General features: G+C 42.9%; 1 protein-coding gene across 10 annotated transcripts in view; it reads right to left on the minus strand.

The window, feature by feature from the left end:
- The window catches only part of LOC124006292 (synergin gamma-like), a 42,326-nt gene extending 22,371 nt beyond the window's left edge, over window positions 1-19,955 (minus strand). For 4 of the 10 annotated variants that reach the window (XM_046316216.1, XM_046316215.1, XM_046316214.1 and 1 more), the window contains exons 1-12: window positions 19,852-19,955; window positions 12,425-12,465; window positions 10,282-10,418; window positions 9,435-9,562; window positions 9,228-9,333; window positions 8,962-9,076; window positions 7,985-8,323; window positions 4,710-4,988; window positions 3,091-3,156; window positions 2,721-2,917; window positions 1,008-1,274; window positions 688-824 (exon numbers count right to left, since the gene is read on the minus strand). In XM_046316216.1, the coding sequence (XP_046172172.1) occupies window positions 688-824; window positions 1,008-1,274; window positions 2,721-2,917; window positions 3,091-3,156; window positions 4,710-4,988; window positions 7,985-8,323; window positions 8,962-9,076; window positions 9,228-9,333; window positions 9,435-9,562; window positions 10,282-10,418; window positions 12,425-12,465; window positions 19,852-19,886 (1,847 nt within the window). In that variant the 5' untranslated portion in view covers window positions 19,887-19,955. The remainder of the gene's footprint in view (window positions 1-687; window positions 825-1,007; window positions 1,275-2,720; window positions 2,918-3,090; window positions 3,157-4,709; window positions 4,989-7,984; window positions 8,324-8,961; window positions 9,077-9,227; window positions 9,334-9,434; window positions 9,563-10,281; window positions 10,419-12,424; window positions 12,466-19,851) is intronic. The other 6 variants (XM_046316222.1, XM_046316221.1, XM_046316213.1 and 3 more) reach the window with 5 other exon arrangements.
- Between the last annotated feature and the right edge of the window lie 7,007 nt (window positions 19,956-26,962).

Genomic DNA, 26,962 nt, shown 5'->3' on the forward strand with positions numbered 1-26,962 from the left:
TCTCCTACCTTAATCCCTTTAAGCTGCCTGAGTCGATTGGACACTTACAATGGTGAGATCTCATGGCAGTTTTACACCATACAGTCCCACAGATAAGACACAGGGAATCAAAAGCCTGGAGGGAATGAGGGATCTCTCCTTATGCCTAGCCTTCAACTGACCATCATCTTGTTAAGAGCCATTCTACAGCTTCTGTGAGAGCCAACGGTCTATCCTGACGATTCAGCGTGGGGTTTTTCAGTCTCCCTTTCAATTAGACAGTGATCTGATACCGGGGTGGGGGGGTACGCAGGAGTAAACAATTCAGCTTTTGTTTTTGGGGAGAGAGGAAGGGGATTGTAAAGGACTATGTCACCATGCCACTCAGACATGAGAACCTTTATTTCCACATTCTCTTTGTTCTTTGTCTTGTAAGATAACTGGCTTTGGGCTGCCTCTTCCTGAGGGACACTCCCCACGCAGGGTTTGGAAAGTAATATAAAGAAAGTCATTAAGAGATGGTGAGGTGCAATTGTTAGGCTGGAGAGACTATTACAAGCAACTAAGAGACCATGTACTTGTTACCCACAATACCTGTATAAGATGTAGCATTCAGCTTTACTTCCATACAGAACGCATCATCTTATTTAAAGTCATATCAAACACTGATCCAGACACTGAACTGAAGTCAGTCAGTCTGTACTGTACCTGTTCTGGTGCAGAGAAGGTGTGTTGGTGGGGAAGGTTTGCCCTGACTCCCCCTGGAATTCAGTGAAGGACTGGTCCCCTCCTCCTGCCCTGGGGGCCTCCTGGAAGTCCTGGAAGTCATCCTCGTCTGCTTTCCCCTAAACACACCACCAAGACGATGGACACATGAGTGAGTAAACACAGAATGAATGAACACACTTTGGATAAAAGTGTCTACTAAATGGCATAAATTATATAATTATACATAATGTGAAATGAAACCACATGTATCTGTATATACTATGGAGAAGCTTGGTTGGCTCATTGGCTGGATGTGATACCTGCAAATGTGGGAAGTTGGTGATGAAGTTGGTGGGAAGTTGGGCAGAGGGTAGAGGAGCTCCAGGAGGAGCCCTGCCCATGACCGCTGGTGCTGGGGTAGGCATGGCCATGGACACGGGGACGGGGGTCTGAGTCATCATGGGCTGCTGGTGTTGGTGCTGCTGGGGCATGACAGGGGCCATGGCCATAGCCAGGGCAGGCAGGTTGGGCACCGGGGGAGAGGGGAACTGGCTCAGGATCTCCACATTCATGGCTGGAAGACCACTCTGCAGGGGAGGGATGAACAGGGATCAGTGGTCAGGTTCAGATAAGGCTGTGTCTCCTGAATGATGATATATTTATTTTAAATGGTATTTATGCCCCGTTTTACTCCCAAATTTCGATCTTGTCTCATCGCTGCAACTCCCCAACGAGCTCGGGAGGCAAAAGTTGAGTCATGAGTCCTCCGAAACATGGTCCACCAAACCGCGCTGCTTAACACCCGCCCGCTTAACCCGGAAGCCAGCCACACCAGTGTTTCGGAGGAAACACCATTCAACTGACGACTGAGGTCAGCCTGCAGGCGCCCGGCCCGCCACAAGGAGTCGCTAGAGTGTGATGAACCAAGTAAAACCTCCCCAGCCAAACCCTCCCCTAACTCGGACGACGCTGGGCCAATTGTGTGCCGCCTTGTGGGACTCCCGATCACGGCCGGTTGTGATACAGCCCAGGATCGAAACCGGGTCTGTAGTGACGCCTCTAGCACTGCAATGTAGTGTCTTAGACCGCTGCCCCACTCGGGAGGCCATGAATGATGGACTTTTAGCGTGACATCACTTAAAGTCACAGTAACTGCTTAAAGCGTTAATGTCGATTTTCACATGTTAGACTTTTAGAAAGTTACACAGACAGGGGCATTAAACTTTGCAAAGACACCCGTCATCATATAGTGAATAGGCAGTGCTGTCTGTAAGTGCATCATCATTTTAAAGCAGTGACACTGGAAAATTGTGCTTTTCCTTTCATCCAACCCAATCATCTATTATAATTGTATTCCATCCAGCAGGAGCCAGACAGATGTTTTGCTGAAATAAATCATTCATTAGTCAAGTTCCATTTTAACAGCCATCACTGGCGGTGGCTTCCCAATCTTTTTCATCATCGTACAAAGGATGCAACTCATGCCGGCGCTCCCTCAAGACTCTTACATAACAGAATAAGTGATATTATTCTCGCTGTGGCAGGTGGCGGTGGCGTGCAGAGTGAGTTGTGCAGTGCAAAGGATTGTCAGTCTCTTAGGGGTGCTGGTGAGCGACAGGGCCAGGCCGGGGGAGATAAGAGGTCTGCTGTCACACTAGGCTGAGAAGAGACTCAGTCACTTTCACCTGGCTGCCTGAGCTCAGTCATACCACCACCACCACCCTCCCAGAGCTGAGATTCAGCACAGTCACTCACTATCAGTCTCCCTTTCACATGTCTGGGGTGACTGACTGTAAGACCGTTCTTAGAAGATCAACTGCACACATAATAATATGCAGTAGGCCTAACTACAGAAGGTCGGTAAGGTGCTATTAAACATAATATTAGGGACTGTCCTTTACTTCACGTGAAGAAAAGATCACAGTGAAGGTGAAGGATGGCTGTGTGTCCCCAATGACAGAACAGATCCTCAAATATTTCTGTTGTTAATAACTCTGACCCTTTAAAAAATGTAAGGTGATGCAAATGCCTACCTGTGCCACACCAATCAGAGCCAGGACCGTGTAGAGCTCCTCCTTGGTCAGCATGCCAGGTGTGGTGCGATTGGCTGAGGCCCAGATCTGGCCCAGTGCTTCCCTGGGCAGGCCTGAGGACATCAGGATGGGGTACAGCTTGGCTGTGTCGATGCCCCCCGGAGTCATGGTGAACTGCAGGACCTTTTTGAACATCTCTGGAAGGGAGAAAGAGAAGGCATAGCAACAGGTCAAACATATTACATAAAGACTGGGTAGAACTAGGAAGTTCTCTCTGACTCAATGGAGAAGGCGTTGGACAGGATCTGAGTAGACACCATAGACATAATGCGTCATTGGTAGAAACCTGTTCCAAAATGTAGGTGTTTACCTGGGATGAGGCTGTCGTTGTAGAGCCAGCCTGGTACCATGGGCTGAGGGTACCCACCAACACCTGCTGTCAGCAACACAGGGACAGTTAGGTTAGGAGCTGAAGCAGATACTTAGGGCTGGGTGTACTACCTGCTCTGCATCTCACCAGACCAGAGCCTGCCTGTATAGTATTCTCCACCTTCTGGAGATCTGAGTGGAAATGTAATGCTGCTCTGCACTGATTCACTAAGGACACATCCAAAATGGCACTCTGATGCACTACCTTTAACCCATATGGATCTGGTCAAAAGGAGTGCACTATAACGGGAAGAGGGTGCCATTTGGGATTCCACACCCTAAGCTTCATACAACTATTCATGTGTCCTTGTACCAGAACCAACTACTCCGACAGCTCCTGAGGGGGAAGAGAGGGTTGGATTTGGGTTATCAAACAAATAAATGAGCCTCTCTCTTTAATTCATAGTGACATTGAGCTAAATATTCTGTGTAACCATGAGGTCATTTTTTCATGAATGTACTAAGGTGGAGTTACTGATTCAGCAGGTGTAAAAGCAGCTCCTAAAACACACTGAATAAGGTGCATTCAGAGATGAAGATGCCTTAATGGATGCATTAGACTAGTACGTCAAAATGACAAATGTTGACTCAAGCAGCTACTTGGCTACATCATCCCCTCATCAGACCAGCTCAATCATCTCAGACACTTAAATAACTCTATCACAGTTCACCCAGTCTCTGATGAGGAGCCTCTACATTGCCTTGAATGACAGACAGCAAGCGACTGAGGAAAAAGACCAACAAACAAACCAAATAGACAGCAGCAGTAGCAGAGTGGCATGCAGAATAAGAATGAAGCCCCAGGTCTAAACCCAGGGGACCCCAGTAGGAACGGGTCAATCCAAGCGTAGCATCTCATCCGTGTTAAACCTGGTGCAGCATGCACCAGTCTCTCTATGACTGCATCAAATGACACCCATTACCTACAGGGCCCTATGGTCAAAAGTAGTACACTATATAGAAAACAGGGGGCCATTTGGGACACAGCCAGAGCAAGAGAGGTTCATCTTTAGGAAAGTGATCCCCAGTAGAAGAACAGACAGAGAATTATTTAGTCAGCAGGCAGGTATTCCTCCAGGGGATCTCCACATTGTGCAGGCTAGCGTGAGACAGGCCTAATGAGATCTGGATGGAGAAAAGACCCAGCAGAACGATTCCTCAGCTATATAGGAGTCCCGAAGCAGTTACCCAAGGAGGCAGAGATGGGACACTCTAGTCCCTATGAGTGACTCATACAAAACAGGATAAATGACATCAAAAGCTTTCAGGCTTTGCCAAACCAATCTGTGAGCCCAGAGGTGGTTAGTATGATTTCCATTACAGATTGAAAAATCAAGAGAAGTATCGGGGTTAGAAACAGTAAAATCACATTTTCTGAAGTCTTATCAGTCAACGTTGAAGTGTTTGCTGAAAAATAAGAGAGGAATCGGGGGCATTCGGCCATAAGCTTGAGTGGAGAGTGAAAAAATAGATAGGCCCCATGCTCTGCGTTGACTGTGTTAATACTGCAGTGAACGAAGGCAGAGAGAGAGACTGTTAAGAAATGGTTTCTTTTCTCACCACCGTCACTACTGGTTTGGGGAGGAGGGATGTCGGCTTGCGGTGAGGGGGCTGTGGGCCCCTGTGCTGGTGCCTCTGGTTGTGGTGTTTCTATAGTGAAGGCAGAACTCAGGTCCCCAGGAGCCTCAGCCCAGTTCCGGGCCTTGGTGCTGGAGTGAAACTGGGCCGAGACTGTAGCTCTGTAAGGGGCCAGGGTCCTCTGGGACTTAAAGCTAACCTGGGCCTTCTTTTCAGCCGTTAAATCACACGAGGAGAACAGTTTCTCTTCCAGGGACGGGCCTAGAGGAGTGGGTGAGGAGGAACATAGCTGCTTGATATCCCAACCATTCGTACTGCCTGTTTCTTAGTTATATTGAATTTAGATTTCACAGAAACTGACCATCATTGCTTTACAGCTGTCATTCAATGTGCCAATTTAAACTCAGGGACACTGTAAGAGTGTAGAACTGTAGTGCATCAGCAGCTTCACACATTACATGACAAATATGTTCAACTTTTGCAACTAGGTGGAGCTTCTGGCCGCTTACTGAATGCTACAGATAGCCTAGCCTATCAGTTTCTAGGTCGATGGCACTAGCAGTATATCAAAGAGCTAGAGTAGGGGAGTCAAATTAATTTTGCCCGGGGGTCCGCATTCGGTCTTCAGCGAGGTCCACAGGGTTACACTGAAAATGTAGGATAATTTGAAAAAAAATAGTCCTCTATCCATTGTTTTTTGAATTTTCGATGCTCCCTGACAGTCTGGCTTTCATTTTGGTGATTATTAGCGAGCAGGACACAGACAAGAAACTGTATGAATGTAGGTTCATTATCATTTCTACAGTGTTTCAATTTGGTTTCAGTCATTTTAAAATATGTTTTATAATAACCACCTGCGGGCCGGATTGGACCCCTTGCGGGCCGGATTGGACCCCTTGCGGGCGGGATTGGACCCCTTGCGGGCCGGATTGGACCCCTTGCGGGCCGGATTGGACCCCTTGCAGGCCGGATCCGGCTGTATGTTTGACCATTTTTAGCTACAGTATGTACAGTGCCTTGCGAAAGTATTCGGCCCCCTTGAACTTTGCGACCTTTTGCCACATTTCAGGCTTCAAACATAAGGATATAAAATTGTATTTTTTTGTGAAGAATCAACAACAAGTGGGACACAATCATGAAGTGGAACGACATTTATTGGATATTTCAAACTTTTTTAACAAATCAAAAACTGAAAAATTGGGCGTGCAAAATTATTCAGCCCCCTTAAGTTAATACTTTGTAGCGCCACCTTTTGCTGCGATTACAGCTGTAAGTCGCTTGGGGTATGTCTCTATCAGTTTTGCACATCGAGAGACTGAATTTTTTTCCCATTCCTCCTTGCAAAACAGCTCGAGCTCAGTGAGGTTGGATGGAGAGCATTTGTGAACAGCAGTTTTCAGTTCTTTCCACAGATTCTCGATTGGATTCAGGTCTGGACTTTGACTTGGCCATTCTAACACCTGGATATGTTTATTTTTTTAACCATTCCATTGTAGATTTTGCTTTATGTTTTGGATCATTGTCTTGTTGGAAGACAAATCTCCGTCCAAGTCTCTGACTCCATCAGGTTTTCTTCCAGAATGATCCTGTATTTGGCTCCATCCATCTTCCCATCAATTTTAACCATCTTCCCTGTCCCTGCTGAAGAAAAGCAGGCCCAAACCATGATGCTGCCACCACCATGTTTGACAGTGGGGATGGTGTGTTCAGGGTGATGAGCTGTGTTGCTTTTACGCCAAACATAACGTTTTGCATTGTTGCCAAAAAGTTCAATTTTGGTTTCATCTGACCAGAGCACCTTCTTCCACATGTTTGGTGTGTCTCCCAGGTGGCTTGTGGCAAACTTTAAACAACACTTTTTATGTATATCTTTAAGAAATGGCTTTCTTCTTGCCACTCTTCCATAAAGGTCAGATTTGTGCAATATACGACTGATTGTTGTCCTATGGACAGAGTCTCCCACCTCAGCTGTAGATCTCTGCAGTTCATCCAGAGTGATCATGGGCCTCTTGGCTGCATCTCTGATCAGTCTTCTCCTTGTATGAGCTGAACGCTTGCACAGTGCTCCTTGGGATGTTTAAAGCTTGGGAAATCTTTTTGTATCCAAATCCGGCTTTAAACTTCTTCACAACAGTATATCGGACCTGCCTGGTGTGTTCCTTGTTCTTCATGATGCTCTCTGCGCTTTTAACGGACCTCTGAGACTATCACAGTGCAGGTGCATTTATACGGAGACTTGATTACACACAGGTGGATTGTATTTATCATCATTAGTCATTTAGGTCAACATTGGATCATTCAGAGATCCTCACTGAACTTCTGGAGAGAGTTTGCTGCACTGAAAGTAAAGGGGCTGAATAATTTTGCACGCCCAATTTTTCAGTTTTTGATTTGTTGAAAAAGTTTGAAATATCCAATAAATGTCGTTCCACTTCATGATTGTGTCCCACTTGTTGTTGATTCTTCACAACAAATACAGTTTTATGTCTTTATGTTTGAAGCCTGAAATGTGGCAAAAGGTTGCAAAGTTCAAGGGGGCCGAATACTTTCGCAAGGCACTGTATTTACCACCTAATTGGCTTATTATAGATGGGAGACAAGTAGGTCATTAACTCCTTAAAGGATTGGAGACAGATGTGTGCGTACCAGCTCTCAGCTGGCATGTGTCCTTAGTTCCCTCCTCCGTACAGAGAACACAGGGAATGATCGAGGAGATTACAAGAGAGGGGACACAAAGAGCCCGGCAGCGTCTCAAAGAGCACCCTCTTCCGCTGCCTATTCCACTAGGGAATAGGGTGCCATTTGGGATGCTGCCTAAGTCTCCTGTCCTCCTGGTGTGTTTACTGTCTGTCGGAGTCTTCCATCTCTTCCTCACTGGCTTATCAGGGCCACTACCAGCCAGAGTGAGCACTAACAGTCCCAGCCCATACTGGATGGTACAAATACATGTGCCACTGGGATTATTTTACTAAATGTCAGTAACACAGAACTGGTTGTTGGGTACGGCACTCACATGGTTTACTTTCTATTGTGCGTTAACTTAAAGGCTTAAGTAATCTGACCATCTGTCGTACCGTCTGTATGCTTACACACAGTAAACTGACTACAAGCCGAGTCTGACGCTAGAGGGTTTTCAACACCACGATGCGGTATGGCCTATCGTCGCATCAGCAGCACTGGTGATAACTTCCAAACTGTGTTATTGGTTGATTATGAACACTGATTTATGAGGTTGATGCAAACAAAAAAATGGTTACCTTGAAATGCAGATTGAGAGCTGGAGTTTCCAGTAGAGTGTTGGGTGGCAGTAGGAATGGACACAGAGGCAGGGAGGGACTGGGAGGAGGATCTCTGACCAGGACCTGGGTCTAAAGACTGGGGATGGGCCTGGGAGGAGGGGGGGAAGGAGGGTCTCTGACTACGACCTGGGTCTAAAGACTGGGGATGGACCTGGGAGGAGGAGGGGAAGAGGGAGGAGGAGGAAGGGAAGGAGGAAGAGGCATCTACGGGCCCCTGCATAAAGTCACTAAACTCGTCATCATCAAAAGCAGGGGGGGGAGAGTGAGAGGTGACAGAAGAGTGAGATGGCGATGAGTCTGTAAAAATGGAGGAAGACAACACAGGCTACGATGACGGGAGGTGGACACAGTGCACAGTGCTATAGCAGTGACACAAAGGCTAGTTGGTGCAGGATCAGAAAACGTACCATGGATTCTTAAGCAAATTATTGTTGAATATGTTCATCATATGAATGAATAAATATGATCATGTCCATAGTTAATATGAACTAAGGATGTCAGATCAATTAATACTAAATAAATACGGTGGTTAGTTTGATGTTTGCTAAAAGACATCTTTCTGTAATGCACAAGATAATGACAGTGAGACACACAGTAGGTCAAGTTGAAGATCTAAAACAAAGTGAAAGGTGACAGAGAAACAGAAGATTATGTTGCTCTCTTAGTATGCTAGAATCTTTGGGAGACACAGAGGCAGATACAAGCTGCTCTGTCCTTTGCAACAGCTGCTGTCACATAGGTTGATAGCCAGCCTGTTTGTCTGTCTGCCTGTCTCATCTGTCTGTCTGCCTGCCTACACCCCAGAGGCAGCCTTATCAATCTCGGGGGAGGCTGTTCAGTCAGGCAGCAGGGGAGTGGAGCTGTGTCCTGACTTCTGGAAGACAGATAAGGAGGAAACACAGAGTGAAGGACAATGACTGTACTGATGAGTGTACCTGGCTTCTTGGGGTGTGAGGATGGCGTGGGGTGCATCTTGGCATCTCTGCTGAACCCGTCCAGGTTGCCTTTGATGGCCTCCAGCGCGTCGTCCCGACTCGCCCCCATCTGTCCCTGTGGATGGGGAAAAGCAGGGCTCAGGAGGGGAGTGTATCTAGAATGACAGCATTGAAGCGTCCTAAATTGCGCCCCATGTGTCTTTATCACACTGTGGGAACTAGGCAGGACTGAGGCAGCAGCCAGGCATGATGATGATGTGGCTCACCTTGGGTTTGACGCTGCTCAGCAGCCTCAGCTTCTGTTTCTGCTCCTCAAACTGCCTCCTCTTCCTGTCCTCCTCCAGCATCCGCTGCTGCTGCTCCAGACGCTTCCTACACAACATAACACACAGAGAGCATACAGCTAACACACACACTGACCACATAGACAGACAGAACAACATGTAGAGAGAAAGAGAGAGAGAGAGACTTACTGGTGTTCCTCAGCCATCTGTTTCTGCATGTCGGCAGTGTACTGGGGCCCGGGGCCCCTCATGCCCATGAACTGCGGCTGGCCCATGAACTGCATCCCAGGGGCCTGCATCCCCATGGTCATCCCACCCTGCACAGAACACACACGCACGCACACAAAGCGGAGGTCTCGTTAGCATTCATAGCATTCCTTTCATGCATTATTATCACAGCGCAATGTCAGGAAACCAATGCATTTCTAAGTTGTTCTAACACAGAAATCACTACATAAGTACAATCAGACTGGAAATAATGTGTGCTATTAACACTATGCAACACAGAGCGGTCCTAACATTTCAGCAGTGAATGGAGGAAAAGTTGTCATTTGATAAAAGAAAGAGCAAAGAGACAGAAATAAAGGCATGGGATTTGGTGAGGATGAGGCAATGCCCTGCAAAGTGCTCCTTCTTCTAAATGTCTAGCCTGAATGAAAGAGAGATAAAGGCAGAGGATTTGGTGAGGATGAGGCAATGCCCTGCAAAGTGCTCCTTCTTCTAAATGTCTAGCCTGAATGAAAGAGAGATAAAGGCAGAGGAATTGGTGAGGATGAGGCAATGCCCTGCAAAGTGCTCCTTCTTCTAAATGTCTAGCCTGAATGAGAGCGGTAGCTTGAGGCAGTCTGCTCTCTTATAAAGAGCAGCATTACAGGAGAGATTGTCTTGCCCTTCTTCTTTTGGCTTATTTAATACCTCAGAGGACCAAAGAGACAGTAATGTAAAACAGAATACCTTTCACTCTAGGGTAATGAAAGGAATATGTTGTGGCCATTGCATTCAAATACACACACCCGTGCACGCACACACAACACACCTGCATAGGCATGGCACCAGGAGGCATCTGGACTCCGAAGTTCATTCCCATCATCCCTTGCATGTTGGGCTGCATTTGGACTTGGACCATACCAGGGAAACCCTGCTGTTGTTGCTGCTGCTGTATGGGCATCATGCCTGGACGAAAACACATGTACAGTCAACCACAAGCACTACAAAAGGCTACACTGACAAAGGTTTGTTGCAAACCATAAAGATGACATGTAGTAACTAAAGCGTGACCATGTACTGTCAAGGAGGACAATATAAGTAGAGTTGGCCCAACTGGACTGGAGTGTGTTATTGGACATAGACGAGATGTACATTGTGCAGTGAATTATTATTGCAAACACATTTCCTGGACAGGGAAGAGTAAACAGAAGCTCAGCAACAACCCAATCTGTTTTGCCTGTGTGAGTAGAGTGCTGTAACAGCTCAGAGCAAAACAGAGGAGTATTAGGGAATAGAACTAGAGAGAGTGTGTTTGTTTGCACAGATGCTCTGGCTGACAGTCCTCCTGGAGCCTCCACATGATTTACCATATAACGCCCCAACCAGGCTGAATAATGGGTTATGGCTCATCCAAACAAAGTGCTGCATGCATTCTGATGCCTATTGAAACATCTAAGGACCCCTAACACTGCCACAAGTGTGTGTGTGTGTTTTATGTTTTTGCACGATATTCCAAATGCCTGTATCGCAAGAATCGAGGTTCTATGATTTTTCGTGTTTATAAGCTTGTTCTCATGTTGTATATTTAGTCTCCTCTCTTTCACTCCTCTGTGCTGTGTGCACCTTCCCCATTTACACCAGAGATCTGTATAGCTTTTCAAATTCTATGCTTTTTATGTCTCAACTACTCAAATTGTGCGATGAGCAGACACTACTAAAACGAGATGATCAATGAAAATTGATTCTGGAAAATGAATGCTCAGGTTGTCGCAACGCGGCATTGGTACCACGTACCGGTAGCAGCATTATAGCCAACGACAGTTATACTATCTGTCTAGTCTGTGTTTTATAGATGTGCAATAAGCATAACACAGAAATAAGGTAGACCAGTTGATTTCAACATCTGAACAAAGTGGACAGGCTAGCATGCTGTTCAAACAGTTGGAGACAGACAGAAGGGTGAGTTAATAACAATTCCACTGTTCAACTTTGTTAGCTAGCAAATAGATTCGAGTTGTCTAAACTTGAAATCTAAAGATTAGCTGGCTCATCACTAGCACGAGGGCTTGAGAGGTTGTTGATGAGACCTGTGTTCATTCTCTATAGCCTAATACCTGCTACAAGAAGTCAGTCATTATTGGTCAATACGCATTGTGTATATTGCAGTTAAATTTATAACCAAAAATTGCATTTTCATAGACAGACTTGAAAGCCAGAAAAGTGATTATTGCAACAAAAAGCAAGTTAAACTATTTCAATCAAATAAACGTAATTATTAGAGGGTCTTATGGTTGTGGAAGGATTATATTTAGTCCTGAATTCATTAGATTATTGCTGACTGTTTTAAATGCAGTTTATTTTACCTTTAATTGTACAACAATGCTTATTTAGAGACAAAAATGATTTTGTAAATCAAGATATATCTTGTGAATTGCCCAGCCCTAGTTTGTTTATGAAGAGTGTCATTGTAAACTCAACAAACACCCTATACATAAAACAGCTACAACATAAGCTACATGATACCAGAGAGTTGTCATGGGTAATGACCAACGCTTAGTATTGTTAAGTCATCAAGGTCAATTCCAGAGCTTACTATCACATTGTGAGATGATCAAATATCCCAATTACCTAATAAACTATTACAAACAGATAGGACATAAACCTAGGGCCTATGTATTGTATTTGACTGATGTTGTTGTTGATAGCGCAGACTGCACCTCTGAACTGACTTTACTCTGATAAACATCATTATGAGTTATTGGTTAGGCCTATTTACTGAATCCAAAAACGTCTCAAGAAACCAGGGCACATAAGAGAGTGAAGTGCCCGGGGAGATTTGGAAAAGTAGCGCTGACTGACAGGACACGTCACAAATGGCACACTATTCCCTATATAGTGCACAACTGGTCAAAAGTACTGCACTAAATAGGGAATAGGGTGCCATGTGGGACATAGCCTGCAGGATGACTCACCTTGTGGCGGTCCCAGGCCCCCTCCAATAGGATAAATAAAACTGCAGGAGAGAAGGAAAAACACAGGTCAATAACACAGCTAGAGACTAGCCTAAAGGCAAGACTAATGGAGAACATCTAGGCTGAAATCATTCAACTCTCTCACAATAGGCTATCACATAAAAGTAGGAAAGTTTGGACTATTCATCGAAAACCATTCAGCAAATGGATCATTATAAGTTCACACCAATAATTTGTCAGACTTTAAACAATGTGACACAATAGCTATCATTTTAACAAAGGAGACATCATTCACATCACAAAGAATTATCAAAACTGGAGATTGGATATGATTTCCTTACAATGGCACGGAGAGAAAGTAAAACAATAAGCATGCTGTATGGTGATGTGGCAATACCTAGCCTCCCTTTGTCTGTTCGGCTAGGCAAGCCTGGACTTGAATCCAGTGTGGCCCTTATTGTTCTAGCTCACTGCTTTCCAGGGAATGCATGAATAAATATTGCATTGACCGCAAACACTAAACCTGACAGGCAGGAAGAAAAATCTATCCAATAACCCTTTGCTGTGGCTCAGAAGAACATTTATCGATCAGGGAATGAGCTCGTCTGAAAACAGTCGTTCTGGAATGCTTCTCCAAGCATATCCATGCTCTGTAATGTTCCATAGTGGTAAAGTAATAACAGCTAGACAAAGATTTTAATGGAATGCACGTCAGTGGTCGTTTCATGTGCTGTAATTGATGGAGAATCTGTCTAGATCGGGACACGGCAGGGAAATGGAGACGAGCAGGAATCTATAGAAACGTATATATCTATAGAAACACAAAAGATAGACTAGATTCTAAAAACAGACCGTGTCAGAGAACTAGGTAAGAGAGAGGGATAACGAGTCAACAAGGCCAGCTTGGAACGTTGATGCAGTCTGCTTCTTGTCTGACTCCTCCTCTCACTAGCTCTATGGACCTACTGATGCTGGAGGAGAAAAGAGATGGATGAGGATGCAAGCAGACAGCTTTAGTCTACCTGCTGCCCATCATAACACCTGAAAATCCAGAGAGACTACTAATACCCAGGTAAGCCCACTAGCCCAGTCCATCCTACAGAGCAGTACACTGGACCTTAGAGCTTCACTTTACAACTGCCATTTCAAATCCATGAATCCATCCAGATAGCACTTGCAAGCTGTTTTTTCTCCATCTTGTCAAAATAATCCTTTCCCAGAGGTACCAAAATGCCAAACGAGACAAAAAACTGTTTTTCTATTTTAGGATGCCAGAATCATATAATTATATTTTGAAAAGAGAAGAAAACAGTATTCCTTTGTTTACAAATTGAATAATACAATGCATTAACAATACCAGGATCCTTTCCCATAACCTGGGCTTGATGTGGAATGAGACATTCTGGCTCACATCTGTTCTCCCTCAGATTTAGCATGTAGCTTTACAGAGCTTTCATAGCAGCGCTATGCTACGCAACCACAGCAAATGAAACCCCCTGGAACAACAGTGCAGATTAACCCAGAGTGAGATCAGCAGTGCCAGTGATACCAGCTGTGGACTCTGTATAGGCCATTGCATTGTACAAGGCCTGTGTTCATTGATACAACCAACATTGTTGGGCTAATATAAGGCTTGGGCCGTGTCACATGCATAAAGGTGCTTCTACCACAGTAACTAGCCTACCAGAGCCATGTGTATCATTAGACCTAACGTGCTTTCTCCTTTTCACTCTGGTAATGAATTTAAACAAAAGTACTGATCTTTCAACATCAATGAACTCCTCATATGAGCCTTAAACGCTAACAACAAGTGGCTATTTGGACATAAATGATGGAACTTCATGGAACAGATCAGTCATTTATTGTCGAACTGGGATTCCTGGGAGTGCCTTCTGATGAAGATCATCAAAGGTAAGTGAATATTTATGGTGTTGTTTCTAACTTTGTTGATTCCAAAATGGCTGCTTTTACTCTGGCTGTTTTGGGTTCTGAGCGCCGTTCTCAGATTCTAAAGTTTTTTTACAAATCTGACACAGCGGTTGCATTAAGGAGAAGTCTTTAATTATGTGAATAACACTAGTATCTTTTACCAATGTTTATTATGAGTATTTCTGCTAAAATCACTGGATGTTTTGGAATCAAAACGTTACTGCACATAACACGCCAATGTAAAAGGAGATTTTGGGATATAAATATGCACGTTATTGAACAAAACATACATGTATTGTGTAACATGATGTCCTATGACTGTCATCTGATGAAGATCATCAAAGGCTAGTGATGAATTTTATCTATATTTCTGCTTTTTGTGACTCATATCTTTGGCTGGGAAAATGGCTGTGTGTTTTTGTGACTTGCCTCTGACCTAACATAATCATTTGTTGTGCATTAGCTGAAAAGCATTTTTTTAAATCGGACACGCTGGGTAGATTAACAAGATGTTTATCTTTCATTTGCTGTATAGGACTTCAAAGTTACATATTTCTAAAACATATTTTTGAATTTCGCACACTGCCTTTTCAGTGGAATGTTGTTGAGCGCTAGAAAGGTTAATTAACCTTTATTTAAACTAGGCAAGTCAGTTAACCTGTTACTCCTACCCCCTACTTTTTCGAACATTCTGTTAAAAATCGCGCAACATTTCAGCACCCTGCTGCTCATGCCAGGAATATAGTATATGCATATGATTAGTATGTGTGGATAGAAAACACTCAGACGTTTATAAAACTGGTTAAATCACGGCTGTGACTATAACAGAACGTGTGTTTCATCGAAAAGCGCAGGAAAATCTGATCACTGAAAATTGAAATATATATCCATCCGCCACTTCAACCCATTGATAAAGGCGAACCACAATAAATGGGGCTGAGGTTGCAATACCTACAGCTTCCACACGATGTCAACAGTCTTGTCATTTGCCTAGGCTTTGTTTCTTGGTCAAACGAAGAAGAGACAAGCCATTTGTTCAAGTCTCCGACCGGATATTTTGGTTGAGATTTACCCGGACATTATTTCCAGACGGACAGCTAAAGAATATACTTCGCCTCGTGATCAATTTGATCGCTTATTAACGTTTACTAATACCTAAAGTTGCATTATAAAAGTATTTCGAAGTGTTTTGTGAAAGTTTATCGTCGACTTTTTTAATTTAAAAAAATGACGTTACAAGACGCTATTTTTTTCCGTTTATCACACAGTCTTCATAGATCGATATCTAGGCTATATTTGGACCGATTTAATCGAAAAAAAAGACCCAATAGTGATTATGGGACATCTAGGAGTGCCAACAAAGAAGATGGTCAAAGGTAATGAATGTTTTATATTTTATTTGTGCGGTTTGTGTAGCGACGACTATGCTAATTATTTTGTTTACGTCCCCTGCGGGTCTTTTGGGGTGTTACATGCTATCAGATAATAGCTTCTCATACTTTCGCCGAAAAGCATTTAAAAAATCTGACTTGTTTCCTGGATTCACAACGAGTGTAGCTTTAATTCAATACCCTGCATGTGTATTTTAATGAACGTTTGAGTTTTAACTAGTACTATTAGCATTTAGCGTAGCGCATTTGCATTTCCAGATGTCTAGATGGGACGCCTGCGTGTCAGGTAGGAGCAAGAGGTTAAGAACAAATTCTTATTTACAATGACGGCTTACCCCAGCCAAACCCGGGCCAATTGTACGCCACCCTATGGGACTCCAAATCATGGCCAGTTGTTACTGGATTAGAACCAGGAACCAGTCTGTCGTGACGCCTCTAGCACTGAGATGCAGTGCCTTAGACAGCTGCGCCACTCGGGAGCCCAAAGCGGAGTGCTAGTCCCATGATGTGAGACTTTCTGGTCAAAAGTAGTGCATTACATAAGTAATAGGGTGCCATTTGTGACACATCCTCAGAGTGCTATGCCAGGCAGCAGGGCCAGTGAAGAGTAGACTCACGCCTCTGGCTACTGTTGACAGCCTGGGATCAGGATGTTTCTCATTCATTTCAGGCTAGGTTGCCAGCACAGCGCCTGCCTGCTCCCCGTCCCTGGTTCAGTGTGTAACATTGTCATCAAGTAGTATGTCCACCACATCGCAGAGCCTTCACCACACACTAACACAGTCACACATACCCAGCAGGGCTATGCATAGCTAGCCCCGATCACGTTCGCTGATCTGAGACCACTAGCCAGCCCGTTGGGTGTAGACAGCTTATTAACAGAGAAGGGGGAGAGGCCTGAAATATACCAACAGAACCAGAAAAACATTATTCTCTACAGATCTTAGCTTTCAATATAGATGAGTTCAGTTGGGAGTTTGTACAGCTGCTCAGCACTCTAAATCAGCACTTCACCTATATCTGACCCCCACCAATGGTCTTAAAGTACACCAATGCCAGGACAAGAAATTTCTCCAGAACGTTTGTTAGTCAGAGACAAACATCACCTGTTATTTTCAATGAGACCATATATGAGATAGGCTACTCTTGCCAATCTAATCTGTAGGCCCAGCCTAATCTAAAGATATTTGGTTTCCCCAGCATCAGTATCCGTATCTGGTCGGGTCCATAGGCACGTTGCAGGCAGACATTCATTATTCACACTGCTCAGCTCAGGCCCAAGCTGCTGATGAAAAAGTAATGAGGATAGCCTTTTCAAGTCCAATGTAGGACGAGCTGCTGCTTCACCAATATCAACAGGCTCATGCAGGACTCACGACTTTACTAAATATTCACCATTTCTCATAGACCTTTACATCAATCGCTAAAAACTGAGAGGAGATTTAAAGCAAAGGCTTTATTTCACTACAGCAGCTCAGGTTTAACACGATAACCGCCTGGCCTTTCAGCCTATAAGTACCCACTAGAGAAAGTTGAGAACGTTGCCGGCCATCCGCTTTAGCATAATCATCAGATTCACATCAACCCGCAAGGTGCGCAAACATAAGCACCTAGACTTGATAAACAGCGCATAAACAATTGTAAAGCATGAATTGCATTAATAAATATTTGTGTAAATATATCCATGTAAAAATATAACAATAAAAAAAAACATGAGCCTAAAGTACATTTTCGACACATTAATATTCTAACATTCTAATAAATACATTTCATATAATGTTATCGGAAGAATAACAATTTGGTTGTTCATAAAGGTTTTAGGTCACATTAGAAAACTAAAAAACAATTATTTCAAAAGAACATAATAGCATTTTCATTCGTTTGTGTTACTTTAGGCTCTAAGAAAAAAACGAAAAGCCACTAGTTCAAGTCCATCACAAAGGACTCCATTATACATGGACTCCATTATATATGGACTCCATTATACATGAACGCATGGACAGCGCAAATATTATTGGAAAAAGTCAAATTTGTAAATAGTGCTGTATCTCTTGAATTGAGAGTAATTTGACAAAGGTAAGTATAGATATAGACATCAAAACATGTTACCTGCATGTGACTCTGAATGAGGATTTGATAGTGATCCTCCTTTCCTTGCATCTGGCTGACTGGCATCGTTTGTTTCACTTTGCTCATCCACTTGGATAGTCAATTATATGTTTTGCATTATTCTAAAGGCCTGATGTTTTCGTTTCCAGTACAATAAATGTGATTAGTAATAGAGTTATAGTAAATAAAACAGTCAGTTGACAGCTTGTTTTTACAAATTAAAACGTAAAAGAGAATGGTATGAATCCGCAAGGCGTGCGGTCAAATGATTAACGGTGATAAAAAGGCATAACAAACTCATCATTATACTATTGTTGTTCTAAATGAAATCAGCCTCTTCACCCTCATCATTCAGTTGGGCCGAATTTACATTTGATTGTTAAGTAACTTGCACAAGTATATCCCATTCATCCATTTGGCATTCATTCAGTGGGTTGGCATTCATTCAGTGGGTTGGCATTCATTCAGTGGGTTGGCATTGTTTGCTTCCCTTTGCTCATCAACTCACGAGTCAAGGATATGTTTTTCATTATTCTAAAGGCCAGCTGCAACGACGTAGCATGTTTAGTAATAGAGTTGTAGTAAATAAAACAGTCCTGTAACAGCTTATTTTTACAAAGTAAATGTAAAAGAAAATAATATCAACCCGCAAGGAGTCTGGTCAAGTGTTTTGCTATAAACATAAGCGTCAACGCTGATTTAAATTCAATAGTGAAGTAATGTGCACAATTGCCATTCATTCAGTGAGAGAGAGACTCATTAGCGCCTGGCTGGGTAACAACGTTCTACAGCGCATTGTCGCGTGGGTTAAGTTGGAAATAGGTGGAGGATAAAACGGGGGAAAAGTCTCTAAATACTTGTCTGTTTGTGATTTTAAAATCCTAACAAATGAGCAATGTAAAATATAAACATTTAGGAAAAGTTAGGGAAGGCTCAGGACCTTGCATTCCTTTTGGGCCAATTTGTTTCACTTACAAAATCAAACGTCAGTGGCCGTTGGCCTATAGCGGTTCTATTGTTAAGACATGACTGATAGATCTGACTGACTGAACTACAATAGTTGTATTATAATGACATCAGACCAGAAGCAAAAGTACTTTTAGTCTAAGCAGAGAGGATCTTTCATGGGGGCAAAAACGAGATCTAGGTTATATGCATGTGTGTTGAGATCATGATCAAGCCTAGATTTGGCCACTGAAAGAATGAGGGCATGGCAGCTTGCTTCATGATGTCATCCAACACCTGATCAGACATCAGCTTTGTCCAGGAAGATTCACCATGGCAGCACAGGTTAGCTGCTTTAGTGCTTGAATGTTTAGGGGATAACATCTTATGGGATATTAGCATGATTTGACCTCAGTTTTTTACAAGTTCCCAGTTGTCTTGAAAGCACCAACACCATTGAAGGAGGTTGGGGAGAATGTGTGCAGTGTGGATACTCTGACGTAACGTTAGTTGCTACCGTCCTTATTAGCTCGGGCTATGTTAGCTCGCTAGCTAGTCAGCTCAATCCAACAACCTAAAGATGACAGTGTGTTGAAGTATCGAATCCTCTTAGCCTGCCAATCCATACCTGGGCTGTTCGCACAAGCAACTAGCGTTAGCTAGCAAACAACATCTGACAACTCAGCTGATCTAGCTACTCGCTAACGTTAGCTGGATGGCTAGTCAGCTAACTACATTACTGTGCTGCAAATACGCTTTATATAAACTATAACACATTATTTGTTATTATTATTCGACAACCAGCAAAGATGTGACAATACATCTAACCGTTAGCACTTCACTAAAAAGCTGCATTCCTATGATATCTAGCTAACTTAGGCATCTAGCATTATTAGCTGTATGGCTAGCCTGCCTCGCCTAACGTATTGCAACGCTCATTCTTCACTCGCTATTCCGTGTGTAGTTTTTAAACCGCAGCTGTCAAGTGCAGAATATCGTGAGACAAATAATTGACTCGTTTCTTATATATTTATACAGACAGAAAATAAGTACCTGCCACCTCCCCCAGATCCTGGCCGTAACGCCATCTTGATAACATTGGTCTGTGACAGAAAGAAGTCGTCGGCAGTGACCGTGTGTGACGGATCTTCCGGGTCACTGTTGTTTCTCCTCCACAAGATGTCGCTGTGGTGCTTCTGTCAAACTCACTCAAATGTTTGGCATTGCGTCCATGGAAGATGATGCCAAGGCTCTTGGAAAGTTTACAGTAAATATGTAAATTGTGTACCTGTCTTGATTATATGGTGAAGATGCTTCTCATATCACAAGATAAACCTTTCAAATAGTCCCACATTTCTATGGTATTTTTGATTTTAGTCAAATAAAAGATTAATTAACGTCACTAAGTCAATGCTGATGATTAATTTCCCTGGGTCTTCCATATCACTGACATTAAAACCCTATCCTGGGCTGGATAGAATTAAACCTGCCTCTGCAAGGTTTGCAATATGTGTGTTTTACATAAATACTGTCAGTTCAACACATGCATCGATCATGGTGTTTTTTCAGTCCCTCAAACACTGATTTTATTTGATGACATGGGACAAGTTATCTTCGTGGATAGGCCTACTGCAACATGGGGTCAATTGACTTACTAATTGATCAAATTAGATTTCCCTAATACAGATGTAGGATCTTCATTTGATCACCCTTTTGCAGAAATTTCCTACAATTCCTGCAACTTGTAGTGTATTTGAGGTTTTAAAAGCCTTCTGAAGTTTGTCATTTCCACTTTGACATTTCAAATAACCTGATATTTTTACAGCTTGTTGTATTTCATGGCACCTGCATTTGGCCCCTGAGGGATTTGTCCAACATTTATACTGGCTGAATGAGGTATTGAGGCTATTGTGTGGCCCCTCACATTAACGTTGTCAGCAAGCATCTTCATTGTTGCACCAGTGACAAGGTGGAGTTACAAGGATGAACCCTTCTCCCACTGTTCTGTGGATGTTATTGTGAAAGATTTACAGCTTAATGAGGGTAGCCACCAGCTAGGATTGACCACATTTATATCATTTTTACTCTGAATGCATCTGATGCTTTCAATAGATCACAGACAGGGTATATCCTGATTGTGTAGAATAATACCCACATATGCAAAGGAGGATATTACATACTTATACCTTTGAGTATACCATTGTGCATCCACATTAGTATACTGAACTTTCTGACAGAGACTGCAATTTCCAGGTTACAAATTGCTACAAATAAATGACTGCACTACAAATAGAAGCACATGACTTGACCCATTAGTCCATATTGCGTCCATATTGATACACTGACACATGGCTACAGACACAAATTTAACTGATGCTTGGTGCTATACATTCTTTGAAAGAAACTACTAACTACTCATTACTAAACTATCATTACAGATACACTGATTAGCAGTTGTCCTATCCTGTGATTTGTTTCAGTGTGAAGTGCTGATTTATACAATATCTTCTGAAGGAATTTAATTTGTTTGCTACTTTTTGCTACTTGTGAAACTCCTCACCAGCCCCTCATCAGTCTCCTCAGTCCCTCCTACACAGCTCTTTGAATCCATTCACAGGCCTTGAAGAGAGCATGGGTCTCCTACCCTGCTGGGAGCATAGAGTTTAGCTGGAGGCCGGCAGAGTCAGGCAGGTCCCCCTATGGTGGAGCTGCTTGGGCAGGCTGTGGGCAGGCAGACCCCAGAGGTGGCCCTGTGAGAGAGTCGAACATTAACCCAGGCCCACTCTGGGCATCCCACCATTCTCCATAAATCATCAACCTCTTCAGTACCAGGCCAGTGACAGCATCAGCATGACAACTGCAATCTGTCAGGATCCTTCTGTACTGTATATGATCTGTCTCTGACGGTAGAAGACAAGATGAGACACATCTCATTTACTATCCATTTAGAAACAATGGGCCAAAAAGAGCTTTCATTCTTATTCTGACCTATTCCTCTGATGGCCTGCTAGTAAGATTGATTCCCTCGGGCTGTAAAAGGACTCCCCATTCGACTTATTTAACTTTTAACAATGTAATGTATCACATCTGAGGGTTTATGGCCTACTGGATAAAACACATTTGTTTATATTTGTAGTGCAGTAATTTACTTGTAGCAGTTTGTGTCCTGGGAATGGTTGTTTCTGACAGAAAGTACAGTATAGTGTACTGTGACAACAACTCTCAGAAGTATAGCACTTTGTTCTATTGACTGTTTGTTTCTCTACTTCAGTCGTGTTGTCTCCTGTGTTTATGATACACAACTGTCAGACTCTCAGCTAAATTATGGCTTGTAATAGATAGAACATCTTCCAGGAGGATTTGTCCTACTTTTTACATGTTAATTGAGCCCTTTGTGTTGGCCTGGACAACTACTTTTCATTTAGTATGGCATAAGGGTTTATATACTTGCACACTGAAGGCAATAAAGTAATCCCACAACAATGACCAGGTTACATCAATTTACAGTCATTTTTACTTGACATTGCAATTTCTGCCAGTTACTGCAGATTAATTATATGCTGAGAAAAAAGGGGATGAAATGTTTTTTTAAATAAACGCAAAAGAAAAAGAGTTTTCAAATGTAATCAGGACCTACAACAACAAAGAATTGCATTGAAATGCGTATGTAAGAAAGAACCATAGGCCACCTATACTGTCTATATTTGTCAAACTGCATCACTGTAGGTGGTAGTGAGGGAGATGTACAGTGAAGGGCTAAGATTGTTCTAACTCAGTCCTGTCTGAGAACAGAAGCACAACAGAGGGGCTCTCTCTCAGTCAGATCAAGGGCTTTGATGGAAGACGCCTCTATCAAAGCTGCTGTATACATGTGTATGTACTTCTCCATGGAGGGCCGGCCGGTGGGCCTGAACTCTGTTCGCTGTGGCCAATTAGCCCTGGTAGAGAGTGGCCTCCTGACCCCTGACCCCTGCTGGGCAGTCTTATCCATTAACCCCTTGGGCCCCAGCTGGAGTTGATGTAGTACCCATTCTTTTGAGACTGCTAAACACACGGCCACATTCACCCTGCCGCTTCCCCTTTCCATCCCTGTGTCCCTTCCTTCTGCTCCCCACGTGTCCACATCTCTCCTTGCGTTGACCTCTGGGTCCCCACTGGACCTGAAGATTCTCTCCTCTGTCTTGGCAATACACTAGTGAACAAATGTCAAACTCTCTGGTCAGTGAAACCTATCCTTACATGTTCTACTCTCTTATTACAATTTAGCTATGCTGTAATCGGTATCTGCATGACTTTTCTCTTTCCGGCTTAACTTTCTCCTCTCCCTCCCTTTATCACCAACTCCACATCTTCCTTTTTATGTCCTCTTTGTTTTTCACAATGTGGTCGATGACATGAATGATGACAATACCATGTCGGTCATTAACCTGAGCTCTCTGGCTAGAGATTCCATAACAGAGACCGACTGGATGACAAATGGGGGCAGAATTCAGGGAAGAGACTGTAGGTTCATTTGTTTAACAATGGTTGATGGATCAACATCACATCAAATACTATTGAAACAAAAGGCAATGATGTAAGACTAAAATAAATGCACAAATAGAATCACTAGATTCTAAGTTCAGATATGGAGATATTAGAAGCTGCCTGGCAGTTAAATTTCCCACCAATTTTAGTTAGACTATAATATTTAAAGATAAGACAGTCAAATATTTCCTCTCACAGAGCCAAAATGCAAACGTAGCCAAAGTTATGCAATAAAACACACAATGATAATGTACAATATTAAATATTCAGTGCAATGCTATTGTCAATATGTGCTCACATGAACAAACATAATCTGTGATTTCAGTTATAAATGACTCTTAAATTATAACACACAAAAAATCAGATTAGCCCCAGAAAACTGCAACAATATATTGAATTATAATTTAATTGAAATACCATAGTTGTGTTAAGTTTTCACACAGCAATTTTGATGGAGATTATGTAAGCTATTGGGTGACTTTAATGCTGTATCGTATAGCATTGTAAATTCCCTTTTCCAAAAGGATGCAAATGAGTATAGTACTCTTTCTTCTATAACCTGTGTTTCTTTCAGTGAAAAGTAGTTAAAGAGCAGTAGTCAGATCTTTAGTGGCTCCCTGGGCCTAAAATCAAAGGGCTCATTGATAACCAAACAGAGCAACATCATTGGATTACAAGGGCTTTCCCAGCGTGACTCCTCCTCTTAGAACTATGGAGGACAGTCTCTTTCAGGGTCTTTCAGTTCTCTTTAAACTCAGGATAGAATAGCTCAGCCAGAGTATTACTACAGTAATTTGCCATCACATTACATTAACTCTTACAATAAATATCCATTCACCCTCCTGTATATTGCGGTCTCTCATTGTGTATTCAGGTTTTCTTGGACAACACACAATAAAGTGCATTCTAACACTTTGTAAGGTAACATGCTCACTGACTCACAGATGAATTTACCAAAGTTGTCCCCTTCCAGAGAGAAAAAAACCCAGGGGCTAATCTTGAACGTTGCTTTTTGTATGGCTGAGATCCTGTCATAAACACATGATATGCAAAACACTCACTTGTGTCAGTGGGGGAGAGCCGACCTTAAGAGTTGGACACTATAAACTGGATGAATGCAGTTCTAAAACCATATCATATTACTCCACAGAGGATGCAGTTTACGTTCAGATTTGAGACACTGTATGTTTGTTGTAGTTTTGAGAGAATGTTGTAGTGTTGTACAGCTGAATTAGTATTGCCGAACTGACTCCCGCTATAACTGTGCATTCAAAACAGTTTCCACATTTGAATATAAAGTTTGCATGAAGGAAAGACCCTTGAGTATTCAAGCAGAAAAACGTTCAGCTAACTTGTGGATGATTCATTCGTTTGAAGTGCAATACATTTCTCAATCACTTCTTTCTCAGCCATAGCGAGTAAAATGTAAATATTACTTTGATAATGAAATAGTGTATACCAATTGGTTTTATATTTGTAAGTACAGTTGAAGTCCGAAGTTTACATACACTTATTTTGGAGTCAATAAAACTCATTTTTCAACCACTCCACAAATTTCTTGTTAACAAATTATAGTTTTGGCAAGACGGTTAGGACATCTACTTTGTGGATGACACAAGTCATTTTTCCAACAATTGTTTACAGACAGATTATTTCACTTATAATTCACTGTATCACAATTCCAGTGGGTCAGAAGTTTACATTCACTAAATTGACTGTGCCTTTCAACAGCTTGGAAAATTCCAGAAAATTCTGATAGGCTAATTGACAATTGGAGGTGTACCTGTGGATGTATTTCAAGGCCTACCTTCAAACTCATTGCCTCTTTGCTTGACATCATGGGAAAATCAAAAGAAATCAGCCAAGACATCAGAAAGAAAAATTGTAGACCTCCACAAGTCTGGTTCATCATTGGGAGCAATTTCCAAACACCTGAAGGTACCACATTCATTTGTTCAAACAACAGTACGCAAGTATAAACACCATGGGGCCACACAGCCGTCATACCGCTCAGGAAGGAGACGCATTCTGTCTCCTAGAGATGAACGTACTTTGGTGCGAAAAGTGCAAATCAATCCCAGAACAACAACAAAGGACCTTGTGAAGATGCTGGAGGAAACAGGTACAAAAGTATCTATATCCACAGTCGGCATAACTCTGAAAGGCAGCAAGGAAGAAGCTATTGCTCCAAACCTGTTATGCAGGTGAATGAGGACCCAAAAAGCGACTTGTGCCTCAAACAAAAGGCATAATACTACTCGAACAATAGATAACACCTGGAGCATCTGAGGGAAACACACAGTTAAACGAGTCCTATATCGGCATAACCTGAAAGGCCACTCAGCAAGGAAGAAGCCATTGCTCCAAAACCGCCATAAAAAAGCCAGACTATGGTTTGCAACTGCACATGGGGACAAAGATCGTACTTTTTGGAGAAATGTCCTCTGGTCTGATGAAACAGAAATAGAACTGTTTGGCCATAATGACCATCGTTATGTTTGGAGGAAAAAGGGGGAGGCTTGCAAGCCGAAAAACACCATCCCAACCGTGAAGCACAGGGGTGGCAGCATCATGTTGTGGGGGTGCTTTGCAGTAGGAGGGACTGGTGCACTTCACAAAAGGAAGGGAAATTATGAGGGAGGAAAATGATGTGAATATATTGAAGCAACATCTCAAGACATCAGTCAGGAAGTTAAAGCTTGGTCACAAATGGGTCTTTCAAATGGACAATGACCCCAAGCATACTTGCAAAGTTGTGACAAAATGTTGTAAGAAATCACAAACTGGAAAAACAACGCGCTGGGATAGAGATGTACTCCAGCTCCCACGCCTACCTCTGAAGCGTTCAACCTCGACAATGAAAAAATTGTCTAGTGACGTCAGAGTAACGAGGATAGGGAGTGGACGAAACGTTCTTTTAGAAGATCAAAAGCTCCCTGGGCGGAACCGGACCACCCAAACACGTATGCCACAGACAATGCCTTCAGCGGAAATAACGGAACCGAGAAAAGTTGAAAAAGAGCACTTCTCATCTCAAAAGGCGCTGTAGAACACGTCGAACGTGCTGAACATGAATCTCGAGTGACGGTGAAAATCAGGACTTAGACAAAAACAAAGTCAATCATTAACTAATGCCTGAAAAACAGCTGGCGCATTGGCGAGACCAAACGGTATTGGCTCCCTGCAGAATCTCGAAGGCTGATGACATAAGGGGAAGCGCCATTCTTAACCGTTATGTCATTCAGCCCTACCAACTGAACAAAAAGAACTACACAAGGACAAGATAAATAATCAAAGTCAAGGTATTGGGAGTGGCCATCACAAAGCCCTGACCTCAATCTTATAGTAAATTTGTGGGCAGAACTGAAAAAGCGTGAGCGAGCAAGGAGGCCTACAAACCTGACTCAGTTACACCAGCTCTGTCAGGAGGAATGGGACAAAATTCACCCAGCTTATTGTGGGAAGATTTTGGAAGCTTGTGGAAGCCTCTCAAATAGCCTCTCACATAGACTCTCACATAGCCTTTCACATAGCCTCTCACATACCCTCACACATAGCCTCTTACATAGCCTCTCACATACCCTCACACATAGCCTCTTACATAGCAACACAATCATGCTTAACCTCAGCTGAGCCA

This window comes from Oncorhynchus gorbuscha, linkage group LG19 (genome assembly GCF_021184085.1).
Source record: "Oncorhynchus gorbuscha isolate QuinsamMale2020 ecotype Even-year linkage group LG19, OgorEven_v1.0, whole genome shotgun sequence".
Taxonomy (NCBI): Eukaryota; Metazoa; Chordata; class Actinopteri; order Salmoniformes; family Salmonidae; genus Oncorhynchus; species Oncorhynchus gorbuscha.